At 51.1% G+C, this 18,830-nt stretch overlaps 1 protein-coding gene across 6 annotated transcripts in view; it reads left to right on the top strand.

The window, feature by feature from the left end:
• gbf1 (golgi brefeldin A resistant guanine nucleotide exchange factor 1) overlaps positions 1 to 18,830 on the top strand; it is a 58,817-nt gene that overhangs the window by 36,696 nt on the left and 3,291 nt on the right. For 2 of the 6 annotated variants that reach the window (XM_084708914.1, XM_084708915.1), the window contains exons 9-39: positions 445 to 499; positions 1,040 to 1,120; positions 2,811 to 2,958; positions 3,245 to 3,453; positions 3,751 to 3,919; positions 4,168 to 4,379; positions 4,477 to 4,575; positions 4,784 to 4,978; positions 5,158 to 5,350; positions 5,691 to 5,819; positions 6,020 to 6,108; positions 6,306 to 6,508; positions 6,693 to 6,816; positions 7,506 to 7,631; positions 9,706 to 9,788; positions 9,987 to 10,223; positions 10,739 to 10,832; positions 10,938 to 11,114; positions 11,627 to 11,691; positions 11,897 to 12,020; positions 12,242 to 12,313; positions 12,452 to 12,546; positions 12,671 to 12,824; positions 13,743 to 13,968; positions 14,271 to 14,428; positions 14,655 to 14,904; positions 16,114 to 16,328; positions 17,494 to 17,644; positions 18,039 to 18,169; positions 18,278 to 18,379; positions 18,660 to 18,773. In XM_084708914.1, the coding sequence (XP_084565040.1) occupies positions 445 to 499; positions 1,040 to 1,120; positions 2,811 to 2,958; positions 3,245 to 3,453; positions 3,751 to 3,919; positions 4,168 to 4,379; positions 4,477 to 4,575; positions 4,784 to 4,978; positions 5,158 to 5,350; positions 5,691 to 5,819; positions 6,020 to 6,108; positions 6,306 to 6,508; positions 6,693 to 6,816; positions 7,506 to 7,631; positions 9,706 to 9,788; positions 9,987 to 10,223; positions 10,739 to 10,832; positions 10,938 to 11,114; positions 11,627 to 11,691; positions 11,897 to 12,020; positions 12,242 to 12,313; positions 12,452 to 12,546; positions 12,671 to 12,824; positions 13,743 to 13,968; positions 14,271 to 14,428; positions 14,655 to 14,904; positions 16,114 to 16,328; positions 17,494 to 17,644; positions 18,039 to 18,169; positions 18,278 to 18,379; positions 18,660 to 18,773 (4,480 nt within the window). The remainder of the gene's footprint in view (positions 1 to 444; positions 500 to 1,039; positions 1,121 to 2,810; positions 2,959 to 3,244; positions 3,454 to 3,750; positions 3,920 to 4,167; positions 4,380 to 4,476; positions 4,576 to 4,783; positions 4,979 to 5,157; positions 5,351 to 5,690; positions 5,820 to 6,019; positions 6,109 to 6,305; positions 6,509 to 6,692; positions 6,817 to 7,505; positions 7,632 to 9,705; positions 9,789 to 9,986; positions 10,224 to 10,738; positions 10,833 to 10,937; positions 11,115 to 11,626; positions 11,692 to 11,896; positions 12,021 to 12,241; positions 12,314 to 12,451; positions 12,547 to 12,670; positions 12,825 to 13,742; positions 13,969 to 14,270; positions 14,429 to 14,654; positions 14,905 to 16,113; positions 16,329 to 17,493; positions 17,645 to 18,038; positions 18,170 to 18,277; positions 18,380 to 18,659; positions 18,774 to 18,830) is intronic. The other 4 variants (XM_084708917.1, XM_084708919.1, XM_084708916.1 and 1 more) reach the window with 3 other exon arrangements.

An 18,830-nucleotide genomic window follows, 5' to 3' on the forward strand; every position in this document is an offset into this window, starting at 1 on the left:
AATTCATGTAGCCGATTTGAGGTGGCTGGTTTGATGACGTGCTCATTTTGTGAGGGTGACTTGAATGAAATGGCCTGAAGTAAAAAAAAAAAAAAAAAAAAGGGTTTTCTACCGGCGTTGTGTGACATTCAATCTCCACTAACAAATTCAGGGAGCCGGTGTAAATGAAATTGATTCTATGATTTTGATGGTCCCCATTGTAATGTTTTGTGGCATAAGTGGCTTTGTTTAGAGGGAGATCAGGTTTCCTGTCGCCACACAGTGGCTGCTGGCTGAATGACCATGAAGAAAGGTAGCAATCTTGACAGGCAGTTTAGAGATTATGTTGCTCCTTATTACCACAAATAAGTGCTCCTAGTGATTACTAAGCAGATGACCTTTTCTTGAAATGTTATTCCCAGATCTCTATTCAGACTTTACTTGTGCTTCTGTCCCATCTCGTAGACTACCCCAGTTCAAAGAGGAGGCCAAGAGTTTTGTGGGCACCAATATGAAGAAGGTAAACTGGAATGAGATGTTGAATGACCATCTGTGAAAGTTCCCCTCATCTGCCTGTTGCTACTTCAGTCTCCCTTTCTGTCCTTCATTCCTGTCATCCCCCTTGTGCTGCGAATGACCCTATGTCCTGTATGTTTTAGCGATGGCTTGAGATATCTGTCGCAAACCCCCGCGTGCATTTCAGTAGACGCCGTTTCTGTCATGCGGACGGTGAATGAGACAAACGTTTTCTTCATTTGTTCCATAACAATCCGTGCCTTCATGGGCGTAGGAGAAATTGTAAAAAAGGATGTGGGGGAAAAACAAGTCTCTTGCTTTGTGAGGGTAGACTGCAACTGTCAGTCTGTCGTGCCCGCTCCCCACCCTACAGGACACAAGCCCTCCTTCTGCCCTCTTATCCCAGCGGCCCTGCATCCCTGCAGTCTCATCCCGCCTCATCCACTGCAATGTCTGCCTCACTTTCTTTTTTTTTCATTTTTTTTTCATATCCGTCTTTTTTTCTAAGTTCATACTGCATATGTGCTTGTTTTCCTCCCCACAGATCCCATCCTGTATCCTGGACACTCAGGATCTTATTTGTGCAGAGCAGCCTAGAAACACCAATCAGAATGGCCTAGAGAGGGTACTTTGTGCAAAGACACACTGTTGATTGGCTCTCGGCTAGTGCATTGACAGGGTAGCATGGCTTTTTTGGGGGGGAGAGTGCATGAGGATGCATTGGTTTGTGGGGAAACTAAAGATACGTCGGCATTTTTTCCTTAAACTCTTGTCTTTGTTTTTTATTTTAAATATCTCCATGACTTAAGAAAACACACAACATACATTATTGAAACCACAATTAAGCTTACATTATTTATTTTGGGAATAGAAAATCATCTTACCCCACTAACTGATTCAACTAGACATACAGTACTTCCAAAAGATAAGTTATCAGTTTATAGTTTCAGGCTGTATGCTATAATAAGGATCAAACATTTCAGTACATTTGTATCCATCATACACAATATTGGACTGGCTTGGATTGAATCCGATGGCTGACCTTTCTGATAACAAAACTCATTGCTCCTTTGATATCTCGTCACAAAATTCTCCTTCAAAATTCAGAAATGATGTATAAAATTACACTTGCATTCTGTGGCTTTGAGTTCTTATGCAGAAATGCCAGTTGTCTTATCAGTTGTTGTGATCCAGAGCCTGTCATTGTTTTTGCCCTTTCCCCTGCCATCTCTCTCCGATACCACTGCCCGGTGTGGTGCCTGGTGTAACATGAGTGTCTCTGCTCCGACGCAGAGCCTGTGTCCCTGTCTCCCCACTAACCTGGTCCCTCCTCACCCTCTCAAACAAGCCCATCCCCTGGGGTTGCATGGTGCTGTGTTTGGATTGCCCCCCACCCCCCAATCACTTCTTATACCTCGACCTCCACCACCTCTCTCCTCACATGCATCATTGAATGGGTGTCGTGTGTGTGTGTGTGTGTACCGCTGCTGACATGTGGCTCCATCACTAATCACGGGCACCTGCCCATCCCCCCCTTCTCTCCTGAGGCTTACAATATCTTGTGGAAAAACAAACGAGTGCAGGTAAGGAAGACGAGTCCGGCAACTCGGTCGGAGAAAATAACACCCTTCCCCTCCCTTCCTTCTGCCTGTCTTCTATCCCCCTTTCACTCCTTTTTTTTCGAAACCCAACTCAATAAAACAGTACGCCGTTAGAGATGGAGATTAGGGTGGAGACATTGCAGTTTTAGAGATATTTTTTTTTTTTTTTTTACTGTTTTATAGTTGTGTGATTTCTAGTTTGTAAACAAAGTGCATTAGTTCTTGTATTTAGCTGCCGGTTAGAAAATGTATGTTGTAAATAAAGTTTTTGATTATTGCTTTATTTAAATGTGGATCCTATTGTACCTCCGACTGTATTCTACCACTGGTTCAACGTGGGCTCCGTCTAAGCTGGAGCAGATCTCAGTACAGCATGCGTCTGCATGGATGTGTAGTCTGTATTTCCAGATGCCTGCGTATGATCATTCTTTGAAAAGAAACGGCTGTCAAAAAGATCCTTCCTTCCAGTCTATGAATTACTCTCACAGACTCTGAGTGCAAGACCATGCAGGCTTCCAGCGCCAGTACATAGCCAAACCTTGTAATACCGGGATGTGGCCCCAACTGTTCAGCTTCCCCTTAACACCTCAGTGTTTGATGAAAAAGACAAGCCTGCCCCGAGAAATGGGCCTGTCCCCTAGGAGGAGGGGTCTGGGCCGGAGTCTGTGCGGGGCGTCTTTTTTTGAGCTGGGTATGTTTTTGTTCTGGTTCTAGTTGAAGATGCGGGCGGGCGGGATGAGCGAGTCGTCCAAGTGGAAGAAGCAGAAGCGTTCCCCGCGGCCCCCGCGTCACATGGTGCGCAGCTCCTCCGGCCTGATGGACCCGGGCCAGACCACCTCCCTCAGCAACAACAACCTCTCTGGTGAGGCCCCCGGACCACGTGTACATAAACACACAAACAGAGTCTGTAGACATGATGCTCCAATGCCATTCATTTATATGCTGAAGGCAGTAGTCCGTCTCCTGTTGTTGCATTTTCTGGCCCTCCGGGGGCCATAAAGATTTATTAAATTGAATTGGATTCTTCTATCATCAAGAAGTCCTCATGATACTACCAGAGGCATGTTGTAAGTAGCTAACTTCACCTCTCCCTCTCTGTCCATGTCTCTCGCTCTCTGTCTCTCTCTGTCTCTCTCGCTCTCTCTCAGGTGGAGTCCCCTTCATCGAGCAGGGCTCGTCGTCCTCTGGCCTGCCGGTGTCGGACAGCGTGGCCTCCTCCATGTCCAGCCCCACCACCACAGACAGCGGCCTGGACACCTGCTCCAAGGCCACCTCCCGGGAGGACCTGAGTGACCTGGATCAGGGCGGTTCGGCCCCCACCACCCCGGGGACGGAGCCCAGACGGATGGACGCTCAGGTACTCGAGGAACTCGGCTCATTTCAGTGGACATGTCTTTTCCCAAGGGAATCTCCAAGTGTCAGTTATAGTCGGAGACATTGTCCCACCCGACTCTAATTTAGAGCTCCGAAAAAATGGTTTCTCGTTCATTAACGAGGAAGGAATTGTTATTTCCCGATGAGTGAGTCATTTTAATCTAGTGCTCAAAGGCTTTAATGCTGTACCCTTAAGACGGGCAAGTGGGATAGCCGTGGGTGCACCATGCCCTTGTGTGGTCGTGTTCTCACCCCGTGGCGGCTTGTCTCTCTGTGACAGTGTGACGAGCATCAGGCGCAGCGTGCCCAGTCGGCCTCGGTGGAGTCCATCCCGGAGGTGCTGGAGGACAGGGACTCTGTGACGGAGCCGTCGGACGCGGCCTCCGTCCACGACATGGACTACGTCAACCCCCGAGGGGTCCGCTTCACCCAGTCTTCTCAGAGAGATGGTGAGATTCGTTTTTCACATCCCACCCCCCATTCCTCTCTTGTCTCTATGCCCCCCCCCCCCGGCCATGTCTGATGTTGGGCGATGTTCCATCTCGGAATCCATCTCCTTTTTGCCCGCCTCTCCTCGCACTTCCTGTTTCGGTCATCGCCCTCCCCTCCCCCCCCTGTTGTTGTCACCCTGCCACCAAGCTGCACGAATCGTCCCTCGTGACGTTCCCCCCCGTATTCTTCTTCCTCGTCCTCCCAGGCGCCTCCCTCATCCCGTACGGCCTACCGTGTCTGCGCGAGCTGTTCCGCTTCCTCATCTCGCTGACCAACCCCCACGACCGCCACAACACGGACGCCATGATGCACATGGGCCTCCAGCTGCTGACCGTGGCGCTGGAGGCCGCACACATCGCCCCCTACCAGTCTCTGCTAGTCCTGGTCAAGGATGAGCTCTGCAGACACCTATTCCAGGTTGGACACACGCTCACACACGCACACACGCACTCTTTCCTGTGTGAGACCAGTCCTTACACATGTGTTTCAAACCCGGTTCGCTCTCATGTTCCAGTTGCTGGGTATGGATCGTATGAACCTGTATGCAGCATCTCTGCGTGCGTGCTTCTTGCTCTTTGAGAGCATGCGAGGACATCTGAAGTTCCAGCTTGAGGTAGCTAGGAAACCCACTCTTTCACGTAAAAATGAATGACACTAAAATCAAATAATAAACTAAAATGCAATCGCACGTTCCCGGCATGTACTGTGACAAAAATGAGCAAAAGTTAGGCCGTGGCTCGATTTTGAGACACAATGACTGGACAAACCTAACAAAAGGAAGTCCAGAAGTTAGCCGAGTGTTTCCTCCTCTTGGTGTCCAGATGTACCTGAAGAAGCTGATGGATATCATCACGTCGGAGAACATGAAGATGCCGTACGAGATGAAGGAGATGGCCCTGGAGGCTCTGGTGCAGCTCTGGAGAATCCCCAGCTTCGTCACCGAGCTCTACATCAACTACGACTGTGACTTCTACTGCTCTAACCTGTTTGAAGATCTCACCAAGCTCCTCTCCAAGGTAGCAGGGCTAGCAGACAGAACGGGGGCCTGGGACATTGTGTTTCCTAACTTTACAGCCGTTGCAACAACCAGAGTCATGCTAATTGCGTGCCAAAACATAAAATCGTACATTAATTTTTTGGTTGCATTGAAACTTTCTGCATGACCCGTGACTGTGTGTGGTGTGTTGTGTTGCAGAATGCCTTCCCTGTGTCAGGGCAGCTCTACACTACACATCTCCTCTCACTCGAGGCCCTACTGACTGTGATTGACAGCACTGAGGTCCACTGCCAGGCTAAGGTGCTCAACAACGCCTCTCAGCAGGACCAATCAGAAACACTGATTCCGGAAGGGGATGGCACAACCAATGGAAGGGCAGACACAACCACAGGTGCAGATTGGCTCTCTCTTTAGAACAAGCAGCCAGGAAAGGGCTTATATCAGGGGTGTCCAAATCCGGTCCTCGAGGGCCGCTGTCCTGCATGTTTTAGATGTTTCCCTGATCCAGCTCACCTGATTCTAATGAATGGTCGTTATAACAACCCATTTAATTGAATCAGGTGTGTTGAAGCAGGGAAACATCTAAAACATGCAGGACAGCGGCCCTCGATGACCGGATTTGGACACCCCTGGCTTATTTGAAGGCCGTCCTTCTTGATAGAATCTTGCTCTTAAAAAAAACCAAACACAATAGGCATGTTCGTAATGCATTATTGTTCATGTGGCTCAAGACACGAGCAGGCCAGACGGGCAGAGCGCTGCAGAGACCCTGAACACACCTGTGTGTCCGCCCACCAGCGGGCACCTGATGGCAGAAAAGATGAGGCTCGGCAGGCAGGACCAGGACGACACCGACACAGGTGGGTCATCCTTCACCAAGAATCTTGACAAAACCGAACATACCGTATATTGTACCGAGCGTCAAAGATTTCTTGAACACGTTCCGATAGAACATTTGGCGCCATTTTGGTCTCGCAACCTCTCGTCTCATTGACCGGGACACTTTTTTTGTTAGGATGTTGCGAGGAAGTCTAATGTCTCAAGTGTCCTTTTGTCTCAGCTGAGAAGAATGTACTCCAGAAGCCTCAACGATTCTCCTCTGGTCTGCCCAACTCTCAAGAACTGCTGGACATCAAAATCAAGAAGAAGGTGGGGCATTTTCGCAGTTTGAGCATCTGCTAGAGAGAAAACACACACACACCTTTCTGAGTGAACGACAAGTTTCTCGACCATCTGCATGTTCCACACGCGTCCGCAAACGCGTGCCCCACGCCCTGAACACGTGTTCAAGTCTCATTCCAAGTTCGCGTGTGAGTGTTCACCTGGCTTTCCCGCCCTGCCCCCAGCTGCTGATCACAGGCACGGAGCAGTTCAACCAGAAGCCCAAGAAGGGCGTCCAGTTCCTGCAGGAGAAGGGCCTGCTCAGCAGCCCCATGGACAACAACCAGGTGGCCCAGTGGCTCCGGGAGAACCCCCGCCTGGACAAGAAGATGATCGGCGAGTTCATCAGCGACCGCAAGAACATGGAGCTCCTCGACAGCTTCGTCAAGTAAGGGGGGGGGGGGGGAGCGTCACGGCTTTGGCCATTTTCTGGGCACGGAATAAAATTTCAAAAAATCTCAATCGAGAACGATTCACACACACATTAGAATGAAACACAGACCGTTTCGATAGACTCATTTGTGATGTGCCGAACAGTAAGATGTTTAACGAATTGGACTCCTCCTGTGCAGCACGTTCGGCTTCCAGGGGCTGCGTATCGACGAGGCCCTGCGCCTGTATCTGGAGGCCTTCAGGCTGCCGGGAGAGGCTCCCGTCATCCACAGACTGCTGGAAACTTTTACCGACATCTGGCATGTAAGTCAGCTGCCTGGACTCACGCTCTCACACACACACACACACACACACACACTGGCACACATACGGGGGGGCCCTTCATACAGTCCCAGTTCTTCCATGACCGCACGGCAAGGCTATCCCGGCCACCAACTGTCCCTATCATCAGGTAATTACAGCCAATGGAGGCCGAGATACGGATCAAGGGCAGGGGGACATCAGTCACTGGGGGCAATTAGGGGACAAGGAAAATGTTGCGACGGGGGGAAGCGTGACATAACCATTGCCGGCCACGAGGGCAGGAGGAACATGTGTGCGGGGGGGGGGGGGGGGGAGCGGTTATTTAGACGGACAAGCAGCTCCTTAAATAACACATGGGGGGGGGGGTCGTCCTTGTAACCTGGAAAGTATTCCTAGTAATGTCCTTTTCTTAGTCGCCACACACTTCAATGAGTTCATGTGTATTCTGGATACTCGCACAAATGAGTTTTCCACTCCGGTGGGAGATAGTAATGTCAGCCGGACAAAAATGGTGTGAGGTGGGGGGGGGGGGGCGGACATGGTGTCGGTCGTGTGAGGATTAGCGAACACCTTCACTGACATTGCAGTTTGTTGATGGAGTCACATCTTACAATGTAGTGTCACGGACAAGATGATAAAGTGTGTGTGTGTGTGTGTGTGTGTGTGTGTGTGCGCGTGCGCATGTGTAGAAGGTGAACGGCTCCCCCTTCGTGACCAACGACGCTGGCTTCGCCCTGGCCTACGCCGTCATCATGCTCAACACCGACCAGCACAACAACAACGTGCGCAAGCAGAACATTCCCATGACCATCGAGGTGAGCACACACACACACACACCGACACCCAAAACCCTGTTAGACCACTCGATGGGAGTCAAATACATCACAGATCCCCCCCCCCCCCCCCACACACACACACACACACACACACTCTTCCATGAACAAACGGTCGGTCTTCCACCGATCCGTTATCTTGGTGTTGTAAAAGTTTACTGGTGGTGAACATGAGAGATCTCTCCTCATGGGAACGTTCCGGCTGGTCTCAGACGGCGTGTCTCGCAGGAGGGGAGCGGAGCGGAGCCGCCAGAGCCCACATTTGTCCGAGCGCCACGTCGGAGCCTCTGATGGGGTCTTAGAAAGCCGCCGTGACAGCTGTGCCCAGCGGTGGTCGAGGCGATGAGGTCATCCTGCTTAGTCATGTGAACAGGCGGCGGGGGGTTGGGGGGGGGGGTTGGGGTTGGGGAGGGGCAGTAGCCTGGCTGTCTGTTTGAGTGACAGCTCCTGAAGACTAAACACAAGTCCCATGGGCTTTTGATGAGAGTGCGGGTGGGCCACTCTCACTGACACACACACACACACTTACTAGACTGTCTAACATGCACGCACAAGAACTCAAATAGAAAAACAGACACACACTCATACCAATCAGACATTTGGTGTTGTAGTCTGTTTGAAGTATTCCGAGACATTCCCAAAGCTAAGTCGCAATTTGGTGGAGAGGCTATGGAATTCCAAGCTGCCCAGAGAACAACAAAGTTTGTGACCCCGACATTTTTGGATAGGGCAATAAAAGCGCCATCATTCCATTCACTAACTTGCCTACTACCATCGTGAATCGCAGAACAGATACAGCAGAAGCACCTCTCTCAAAGTCTTACATCGACATGAACACACATTACAATGTTAACTCATATAATTCATAGCCTCTTTTGTTGAAGAATAATTGAAGTTGTTTGATTATTCATCGGTTGGAGCCACTTAAAATCCTATTTAGTTCATATACAATTCTCCACAGAAGTCGTTTTATTTTTTATGCTAGTTTAGAATATGACCCGTGCAACATTTTGGCTCTTCAGATCAGTCACCATAGACCGGGGAGGGGGAAGATCTCCCCTCTCTGTTGGTCCTGTGATGACTTGGCAGCCGACACGTCCAGCTGCCTTATCTCCATTGGCGGCTATTGTTACCATCTTTTACTCCTGGGACCCAGAATGTATGAGAGCGTGGGTGTGTCTGTGAAAGAGAGTGCAACTGTGCGTGTGTGTGTGTGTGTGTGTGTGCGATGTCTTGCATGGAAGAGGCGGATGAGTGTGTGTTATTTTTCTGTGTGTGTGTTGTTTTTCCTCTGTGTGTGTGTTATTGTTCTGTGTGTGTGTGTGACTGACTGATACTGGTATTACAAACACAGCCCTGATCCTTCTGCTCCCTGACCCTCCCTCCACTCTCTCTTTCTTTCTCTTTCTCTTTCCCTCTCACTCTCTCTCTCTCTCTCTCTCTTTCTCTCTCTCTCTTTTCTCTTTCTCTCCCTTTCTCCCTCTCACTTTCTTTCTCTCTCTCTCTCTCTCTCTCTCTCTCCCTTTCTTGCTCTCCCTTTCTTTCTCTCTCTCTCTCTCTCTCTCTCTCTCTCTCTCTCTCTCTCTCCCTCTCTCTCTCTCTCCCTCTCTCCTCTATGTTTATTTCTCTGTCTGTCTCTCCCGCTGTGGCAAGTCTCCTGTTTCCCTTTTGGTTTACCTGCCATTAGCCCCCAGCATGGTGCCAACCAGAGTCTCACTGCTGTCAGTCAACACAGGGCGGATATGTTTATTTGTAGGGGGATCTTGGCTCCAGTCCCTGTTTGACTCGCATCACAACCGGACCGTATTAAGTGACACGTGTGGATAAACCCCCTTAATTGCTGGATGCTCAATTAGGGGAAGCGTCTGATGCCGAAAGGGTTGGATGTCAGTGCTAAGCTAGCTAGCTGAGACGCGATGATGGATATGTTGATGGTGGATGGCTTGGCCGATGGCCGCGGTGTTGACGGTGTGTGATGTATGATCTGATTGGGAATAAAGACTTGTTACTGATGGCTACGGATGGTTGTTTTGTTTTGGGGGGCGGCTTCTTGCAGCAATTCAAGAAGAATCTGAAGGGTGTCAACGGCTCCAAAGACTTTGACCAGGACATGCTGGAGGACATTTACAACGCTATTAAGTAAGTGGAAGTTCAAGTTTAAATGAGGCAGATAAGTTTGGAACGTGGAGGCATTGTGTATAGTCGCTCCAGGTATATGCTGTGAGTGATATAGGCGGAGAATGTTTCAGCGTATAGATCCATACATACGTACAGACACACACACACACACACTCACACTTAACGCACCCTTCCCCGGCCGTTTGGTCTCTCCTTCAGGAACGAGGAGATTGTGATGCCTGACGAGCAGTCGGGCTTGGTGAAGGAGAACTACGTGTGGAGCGTGTTGCTGCACCGCGGCGCCACCCCCGAGGGCGTGTTCCTGCACGTGCCGGCCGGCAGCTACGACCACGACCTGTTCACCATGACCTGGGGCCCCACCATCGCCGCCCTGTCCTACGTGTTTGACAAGAGCCTGGACGACACCATCATCCAGAAGGCCATCGCAGGCTTCAGGTACAGCAGGCTTCAGGTACAGCAGGCTTCAGGTACAGCAGGCTTCAGGTACAGCAGGCTTCAGGTACAGCAGGCTTCAGGTACAGCAGGCTTCAGGTACAGCAGGCTTCAGGTACAGCAGGCTTCAGGTACAGCAGGCTTCAGGTACAGCAGGCTTCAGGTACAGCAGGCTTCAGGTACAGCAGGCTTCAGGTACAGCAGGCTTCAGGTACAGCAGGCTTCAGGTACAGCAGGCTTCAGGTACAGCAGGCTTCGCAGAAGTGATGGGGCCGAGTCACGTAGAGCGCAGTAGATCGGCGGTGTCATCCGACAGGTTATTGCTGTCTTTGGGAGGATCCCTATAACCACTGACTGGGAATAGGATTGAGTATAGAATATCGACTATACCCCAAATAACACTGTTTTGCCCAGGTCCTGTGACAACCTGCCAGGGCTTCCAGTTAGCCATGTACTTTCAAATGGGATCGTTAGCTGCATATGAAGAATTAAAACAATGTCCATTCTTCTCTTTTCAGGAAATGTGCCATGATATCAGCCCATTATGGATTCAGTGATGTGTTTGATAACCTGATCATCTCCCTCTGTAAATTTACCACACTCAGCAGCGAGGTGGGAAGCCCCATGCAATTTCAGACACCGCACACTCCATTTATAAACCAGCTACACTTTGCAAATTGACCACCTGACCCTGTGTGTGTGTGTGTTCCTCTTCAGTCGGTGGAGAACCTGCCGACGGTGTTTGGCAGTAACGGGAAGGCCCAGGTGGCGGCGAAGACGGTGTTCCACCTGGCCCATCGTCATGGAGACATCCTGCGGGAGGGATGGAAGAACATCATGGACTCCATGTTGCAGCTGTTCAGGGCCGAGCTCCTGCCCAAGGCCATGGTCGAGGTGAGGCAGGCGTGAATGGAAACGCTGGTGTTGACCACCTACGAGTGGGATGCCCACTGGAGGCGAAAGCTAGTGCAGTGCCTGTTGTCGCCTCGCCAGATCCATGGCTCCGTCGCCCTAGTGCAGCTCAACGCGTTTATGTACTTGGGGTTTCTTTCTTTCTCGTGAACCACTCATCCAAACCTGTTCACAGGCGACGTCGCACGTCTTTGCGTCCTGATTAATACACCTGACACATTTCTACTACATTCTGTGATTACTTCTGAAGATACATTCTCCACAGACGCATTCTTCCCTTTATAGTTTGAGAATTTGTATATATGCAGTGTTCTTTAACACTTCACGTACCGCGTGCTTTAATCACTTGAAATGGAACAATAAGCTGTTTATTTTATTTCAAAAAACGTTGTTGTGAGATGTAGCGCAAACATTGGTCTGCCGGCCAGACTAACTTGTGTGTTAGATGCTGTCACCTACTGGCTGGTATCAGTGTCTTCATCTTTTCCATCCAGGTGGAGGACTTCGTGGAACCCAATGGAAAGATTTCCCTTCAAAGAGAAGAGACGCCGTCAAATCGGTACTATGTCTTGCTATTTGCAGCCCTTTCATCTAAGCCTTTATCTAAACAAGAAAATCGCAAACCCCTTTCTCCTCACTCAACAACCCACACCTTTTCACTTGGCCCATTTGTTGATGTGCTTGTCATAACTTGGCTGTCATTCTCCCCGTCTCCCTCTCGCTCTCTCTCCGTCTCTCTTGCTCGCCCTCCCTCCCCCTCTCAGGGGCGAGTCAGCAGTGCTTAGCTTCGTCAACTGGCTGACGCTGAGTGGAGCGGAGCAGTCAGGGCTTCGAGGCCCCTCCACTGAGAACCAGGAGGCCAAGCAGGCGGCCATGCTGTGTATCAAGGTACCCAGGCTGGAGCATCCTCTCCCGCCACTGTGTCTCAGATAAAACACCCTTTGGACGCCCGGTGCCGATTCATGCTTTCAGTAGGCCACATTTTCCGTGTGGTACAAGGAGAACTTTGACTTACTCGATGAGAACGTTTCCGAGCCCCCGATTTCCGCACCACCTTTTCGAGGTGGTCTTACAATACGCACTCAAACTATGTCTGTTCTGCCTTCCAGCAATGTGACCCAGAGAAGCTGGTCACTGAGAGTAAATTCCTCCAGTTGGAATCTCTACACGAACTGATGAAGGTACAGCCTTTACACCTTTAGCCTCTACACCCCTAACCTTTTAGACACCATTTGTGCCTGATAAGCCTTTTATATGAGGGCGAGCCTGTCAATGTTAGACTGTGAACACCGTGTGTGTGTGTGTGTGTCTATGTCCAGGCCCTGATATCAGTCACACCTGATGAGGAGACCTACGATGAAGAGGACGCTGCCTTCTGTCTGGAAATGCTGCTGCGCATCGTGTTGGAGAACAGGTACACCACAACCTGTGTGTCGCTCGTGGGTTCTCTGGAGCATGCGCATGTTCCGCGAGCATTTCAGAGCTTTCCGACTGGGTCTCCGGGCATCAGTATGAAGTGTGTGTGTGTGCACGTCCAGGGACCGCGTGTCGTGCGTGTGGCAGACGGTGCGAGACCACCTGTGCCACCTGTGTGTCCACGCCACCGAGAGCTGCTTCCTGGTGGAGAGGGCTGTGGTCGGACTCCTCCGACTGGCCATCCGCCTGCTGCGACGAGAGGACATCAGCTCTCAGGTACACTCACACTCTCTCTCTCTCTCTCTCTCTCTCTCTCTCTCTCTCTCTCTCTCGCACACACACACACACGCACACACACATATATATATAAAACATTGTAGCGCACCTGCTTGGCCATGAGCTCTGATTTAGGTTGATGTTGTTTTCCCCTCATGGCAGTGATGAGTGCTTTGATAAGCCCATCGTGGGGCCATCTGTTTGTAGGTATCATGTGTTTGTGAATGACTTGTCCTGTTTTCATCTAGTTCCCTTCCTTATCAGATTTCGAGTACACTTTTAATATATATATATACTTTTGTTGTTGTTGCTGGTATTCAATTCTTGTACACTTATCTTTGGCATAACATTGCATTCTGTAATGTTTCCCATTTGAAAAGACTTTGAGAGCGCCCTTCTAACCAATATACCCAACAGTTACGCAATGCTCATCGGGGTCAATAGGGCAATCACGTAATAAACTAGGACAATTCCTTTGACCAGGGGATTTGTTTATAAACTGGGATGGCCTCTTTAGAAATCTTATGTCGCGAGGACGTGAACCCTCAACCTGTGCCCGTGGTCAGCAGGAATCCGCACGTTGCTCCTCTTGAATTCTCAGAGCGTTCCTCAGAATCAGCTTGCCAAGTCTGCCTTCGCGTACAAACAATGTGTCTGACAGGAGCTTCAGTACACACGAGCAAGACATAGCTGAGAATAAAACAAAATACACGGATCATTTAAAAAACGATTGTACACATGTACAGACACACACGTACCTACATACACTCCTACACATACATGCCTGGTGCAAATCGAACGCAATGAGACCCCCCTAACGCCACCCCCTCCCCCCCACCTCTCCGGTACACGTGCAACGCTGAACACGTGACTAAAGAACCTCCCTGTAACCCTCCCTCCCTCCCTCTCTCCCCCCAGGTGCTCCTGTCCCTGCGCCTGCTGCTCATGATGAAGCCCCACGTCCTGTCCAGGGTGAGTCGGGAGGTGGCCTACGGCCTCCACGAGCTGCTGAAGACCAACGCCGCCAACATCCACTGCACCGAGCACTGGTACACGCTCTTCTCCCTGCTGGAGTGCATCGGGGCAGGGATCAAACCCCCAGCCTCCTTCCAAATGGCCAGTGCCAACCCCGACCCGGACACAGGTCAGACTTATGCATAGTTTTTTTTTGGGGGGGAGGGGGTGTTAAACCTTAGGCACACTCATACTGGGAGGCAGGTGGCTGAGCGGTTAGGAAATCGGGCTAGTAATATGAAGGTTGCCAGTTCAATTCCCGGCCATGTCAAGTGACGTTGTGTCCTTGGGCAAGGCACTTCACCCTACTTTGCCTCGGGGGAATGTCCCTGTACTTACTGTAAGTCGCTCTGGATAAGAGCGTCTGCTAAATGTCATACTGAACTGGACTCCCAGGTCACAAATATAGATGGTGGTTTGTGTGTCCCCCAGGAGCCCAGTCGGACAGCGAGCTGTCCTCCCACCACCCCAGCGAGGTGAGCCTCGACCGGGGCTACACCTCCGACTCGGAGGTCTACACCGAGCACGGCAAGTCCAGAATGCCCCGCTCCATCACCGACGTCGACGTGGCCAGCAGCGGCTGGCTGGTGGTGAGTGGTTTTAGAGGACGCATACACGGACACACTCTCACACACACATACACACACACACATGCTGTGTGTCAAGCTTCATTCAAGAGTTCAAACTCCCGCAGCAGTGCTTTGGGACTTTTATATGATTTATCGATCATGTCCGTGAAGTTCAATGCCCTTGTATCTCGACGAGCTGGAGGTTTGATCTCTTTTGTGACTCGCATGTTGCGCTTTGTGTCGCCAGGTTGGTAAAGATGACCTGGAAAGGCCTTCGTTGGCGGCGGCGGTGAGCACCAAGCCCCTGAACTCTCCGCTGGTGAACCAGTACAGCCTGACCCTGGGCCAGGACATGGGCCAGCACGACACCAAGTCCCTCATCAAGTGCGTGGAGTCGCTGTCCTTTGTCGTCAGGGACGCAGCGCACGTCACCCCGGAGAACTTTGAGCTGTGCGTCAAAGCCATCCGCGTGTTTGTGGAGGCCAGCCTGAACGGAGGTACTACTTCCTGTGCCGTACAATGTCACTTCCTTTGTGTTGGTGAATGGTTTGGAAGTTTGTTCTTGTGATTCGATTATTATTTTTATGGGGGGGGGTGTTCTATGTGAAGTGTGTTTCCTGTTATGACCAATTGTACAAGAAGAAATTGACATCTTGATACGTGTTTGGAAGGGTTTCTTGGCAGTACAGTTCTTGCCTCAAGTGACTAGCCTGGTTCTGGGGCCTGGTTATTTAGGGAGACTCTTTAGGAGACTCTCGCGCCACCTCTCTCTCGCAACTCTCTTTTTCTCTCCCTGGCTTCCCTCTCCCACCCTCTCTTATCCTCTCTCTCACTCCTTTTCCTCTCCCCCACTCCTTTTCCCTCTCTCTCTATTCACCCTGTCTGTTTCGGATCTACAGCGCAGTAATACAGGGATTAGATGGGAAATTGCATTGGTGCACTTTCGCTCTGGCTCTGCTTATGGCTCTTTTCATCACCGGCCCTCATCGCCCCGGGTCCTTGGATACACACTGTCAACACAGCTTTAGACGCGCAAACAATAAAGTTTGGTCGATCAAAGGCCTTAACTGAGCCTAGCACTGTATTAATCTGTATAGGAACCTAATGGCAGGCATTCAGTCCTGAAACCTGCTATTAGTGATGTGGGTGATGTTGCCTTTTGTTGCCTGCGAAGGTTTGACATGAAAGGAATGTTTGGGTAACCCGGAGAACTGTGTGGCACAGGCTGTTTCTCCAAGTCGTACTTAAGTCTTTCGTTGTGAGAGTCTTCAAAGCCAGCGTCTCGTATTAATCCATCTAATTAAGACATCGTCTGCCAAAAGCATCACAAGAATCTGTTGTGCATCCGTGTGCATAACAACGATCCTGATCTTTTGCGGTACTGGCTTGCAGTTCACCGCGGGGTGATGTTCATTTTTGAATCTCGGATGAAGTGGTGGGGATTCAAATGAGCTGTCCTCAAGTCTCGAAGGCTTTCCCATTAAGGCCATTTGGCACGATATTGCAGCACTCATCTCTCGACTGAAGCCTGAGCTTCACCCTTTTCAAAGACCCGAGAGCCTCCTCTGGAGAGGAACTGTCGTCGTCACCACCCGAGCGACCCGAACCCAGTAGCGAGCGGTGGAGCCGCGCGCCCCGGGGCTGCCCGCCCCCCTTCCAGCCGTCTTTCCATCTCAGCCCGCCCCGCTCTGCCCTCTCTCCTCCAGGCTTTAGGAGCCACGACAAGAAGAAGAGCCACAAGTACGACTCCTCCAAGTCCCGCCAGAGGAAGAAGGCCGGCGGGGGCGGCCGGGAGAAGGAGGCGGCGACCCGCCGGGCCCGGGCGTCCAGCCAGCGGCTGTCCCGCGCGCACAGCGACGAGGAGGAGGACGAGGGCGTGCCGGCCAGCTACCACACGGTGTCTTTACAGGTTAGTCAGGATGTAAGTACAGCAGTCCTCTTTACGCTTCTCTACCTTTATGGCCCTGTCTCAGAGGGGTGGGAACATTCAGGAAGGCCACATCCTGTGTTTGTAGTGATGTTCGTTTGGAGGGGGGGGGGGGAAACATTCAAATATTACCAATAATATCAATGGCCGGGTTTCCCAGATTCGTTAAGAAGCTCTTAACGCTCAGAGCTTCTTAGGAGCGTTATAAGAACGCTCCTACCTCTAATCCTAACCCTAGAACGCTCTTAGAACGCTCTTAAGAAGCTCTTAGCGTTTAGAGCTTCTTAACGAATCTGGGAAACTCGGCCAATATCTTTATTAATAATATTATTATTTAATTCTTGTGGATTAGTGTCAGACAAACATCTAATTGAATGCTCAGGTAGGCCTACTAAACGGTCTATATCTTTATTACTTTCTGTGCTCTCTACACTGAGCAAGCAGTTTAAAACTGCCTCGTGGAACGGACATCCGCGACTGTCGGGTAGGGTCTGTCCGGAACGGTTGTTAGAACGCTGACCTGTCCTGAATGCTCCCCCAGGTGTGCTGTTCCTCTGGTGTTTGGAATGGATGGGCTGGGGGCTGATCTTAAATGGGGTGTAGGTGTTTGATATTGTTCTCTCTATAACACTAATGTAAAGGGGCTGAGCAGGGCTGGGCCTGAACAACAAGCGTTTGGTTGTCACGGAGTTGTCATGGGATGTTCTACGGGGGGGGGGGTGTTTGGGGAGAAAAGACTACGTTTGCTGTAACTTGTTGACCCATAGTTTTCTGTGGTTACTAAAAGGGACGGTATTCCAAATACTAACTCCCTCAGAAAGCTTTCAAGTCTCTCCCTCAGTGTGTACTCCCTGAAGTGTACTTTAAATCCATCATCAGGCCTCACTCCATCTGGTGCTAAATCAGCAGTACGACCTGAAAACGGCTATTGAACCGTCACATTCGCTATTAATCAAGCCTCTAAAGAGGGCTGTAAATGAATGAAGTGTCACTCAGTGAAAGCAATATACAGCCATTACACAGTCAATTTGTTCGGAAGTGCTTACAAACCTACAACCCCCCCCCACCCCCACCCCCCTCCACATTGCTTTGACCTGTATTCCGATCCGAAACAACGTAACTGTTAACAGCGCTATCGTCGGTTCCCCCTCTGGTACAGCTGCTAGACCTGATGCACACTCTGCACACACGTGCAGCCAGCATCTACAGCTCCTGGGCGGAGGAACAGCGCCACCTGGGGGCAGCCGGCAGGAAGATCGAAGCTGACTCCCAGACCCTGTGGACCAGCTGCTGGTGCCCCCTGCTGCAAGGTCAGCCCCTCCGCCACAACCTGGTCCACCTCGATCAGCAGTCTTCAACCCTGGTCCTCGGGGGGGGGGGGGGGCTGTCCTGCATGTTTTCGATGTTTCCCTGGCTTCAACACACCTGATTCGAATGAATGGGTCGTTATCAGGCTTCCGCTGAACTCGGTAACGACCGTTCATTTGAGACAGGTGCGCTGGCTCGAGGCCTGAAGGCCTCAATCAAGTTGTTTTTGTGGAAAGCAAAAATACCTTTTAACAAAATAAGCTTTTTTGGGGGGGGGGGTGATTTTGTATCCTTCATTTGCTTGTAAGCATTTAGCTCCCAGGGTGTTCTCGGAAGAACGGTGTTGCTGCGCCAATCTTGATAACAGCTGTCTCCTCAACGTGTTGAACCCTGTAGGTATTGCCTGGCTGTGCTGTGATGCCCGGAGGCAGGTCCGCATGCAGGCCCTCACCTACCTGCAGAGGGCGCTGTTGGTGCACGACCTGCAGACGTTAGACGCCACTGAGTGGGAATCCTGCTTCAACAAGGTGGGACCCCCTTCTCAACCAAAGGGGTCCGTCATCCTAGCCTTCCTTCTGTGGGGACGGTTGATATTGAAAGCGGTTGTGTGTGTGTGTGTGTGTGTGTCGCTGCAGGTGTTGTTCCCCCTGCTCACCAAGCTGCTGGACAACATCAGCCCAGCGGACGTGGGGGGGATGGAGGAGACGAGGATGAGGGCCTGCACCCTCCTCTCCAAGGTGCGGATCACTCCTCCACGTCACGGCCCCGCCATCCGTCAGGCACTCCTCTTGCTTCCCCGTCGATAGACCCGTCCCTTTCTAAATGGCCTATCGATCGGATTCCACACTCATTCACTCAATACTCTTTGTGCTCTGTGCAAAGAACTTCACAGAAGCGACCCACAACGCACATCCACTTTCAGACTCCCGCTTCACATGAGCACGGCCTCGGTCACGTGGCGTGGTTAAACCACGTCCCGTAACACGACCATACCAACCCCGGTCTCCTCCCCCCCAGGTGTTCCTGCAGCACCTGTCCCCACTGCTGTCTCTGCCCACCTTCGCTGCCCTCTGGCTCACCATTCTGGACTTCATGGATAAGTACATGCACGCTGGCTCCAGCGACCTACTGGTGAGTCACGTGATTCCGACGACTAGACGGTATGCGATTTGGGGGATGTCGGTGGGT

Source organism: Hypomesus nipponensis, chromosome 11 (assembly GCF_054491055.1).
Source record: "Hypomesus nipponensis isolate SF chromosome 11, ASM5449105v1, whole genome shotgun sequence".
Lineage (NCBI taxonomy): Eukaryota > Metazoa > Chordata > Actinopteri > Osmeriformes > Osmeridae > Hypomesus > Hypomesus nipponensis.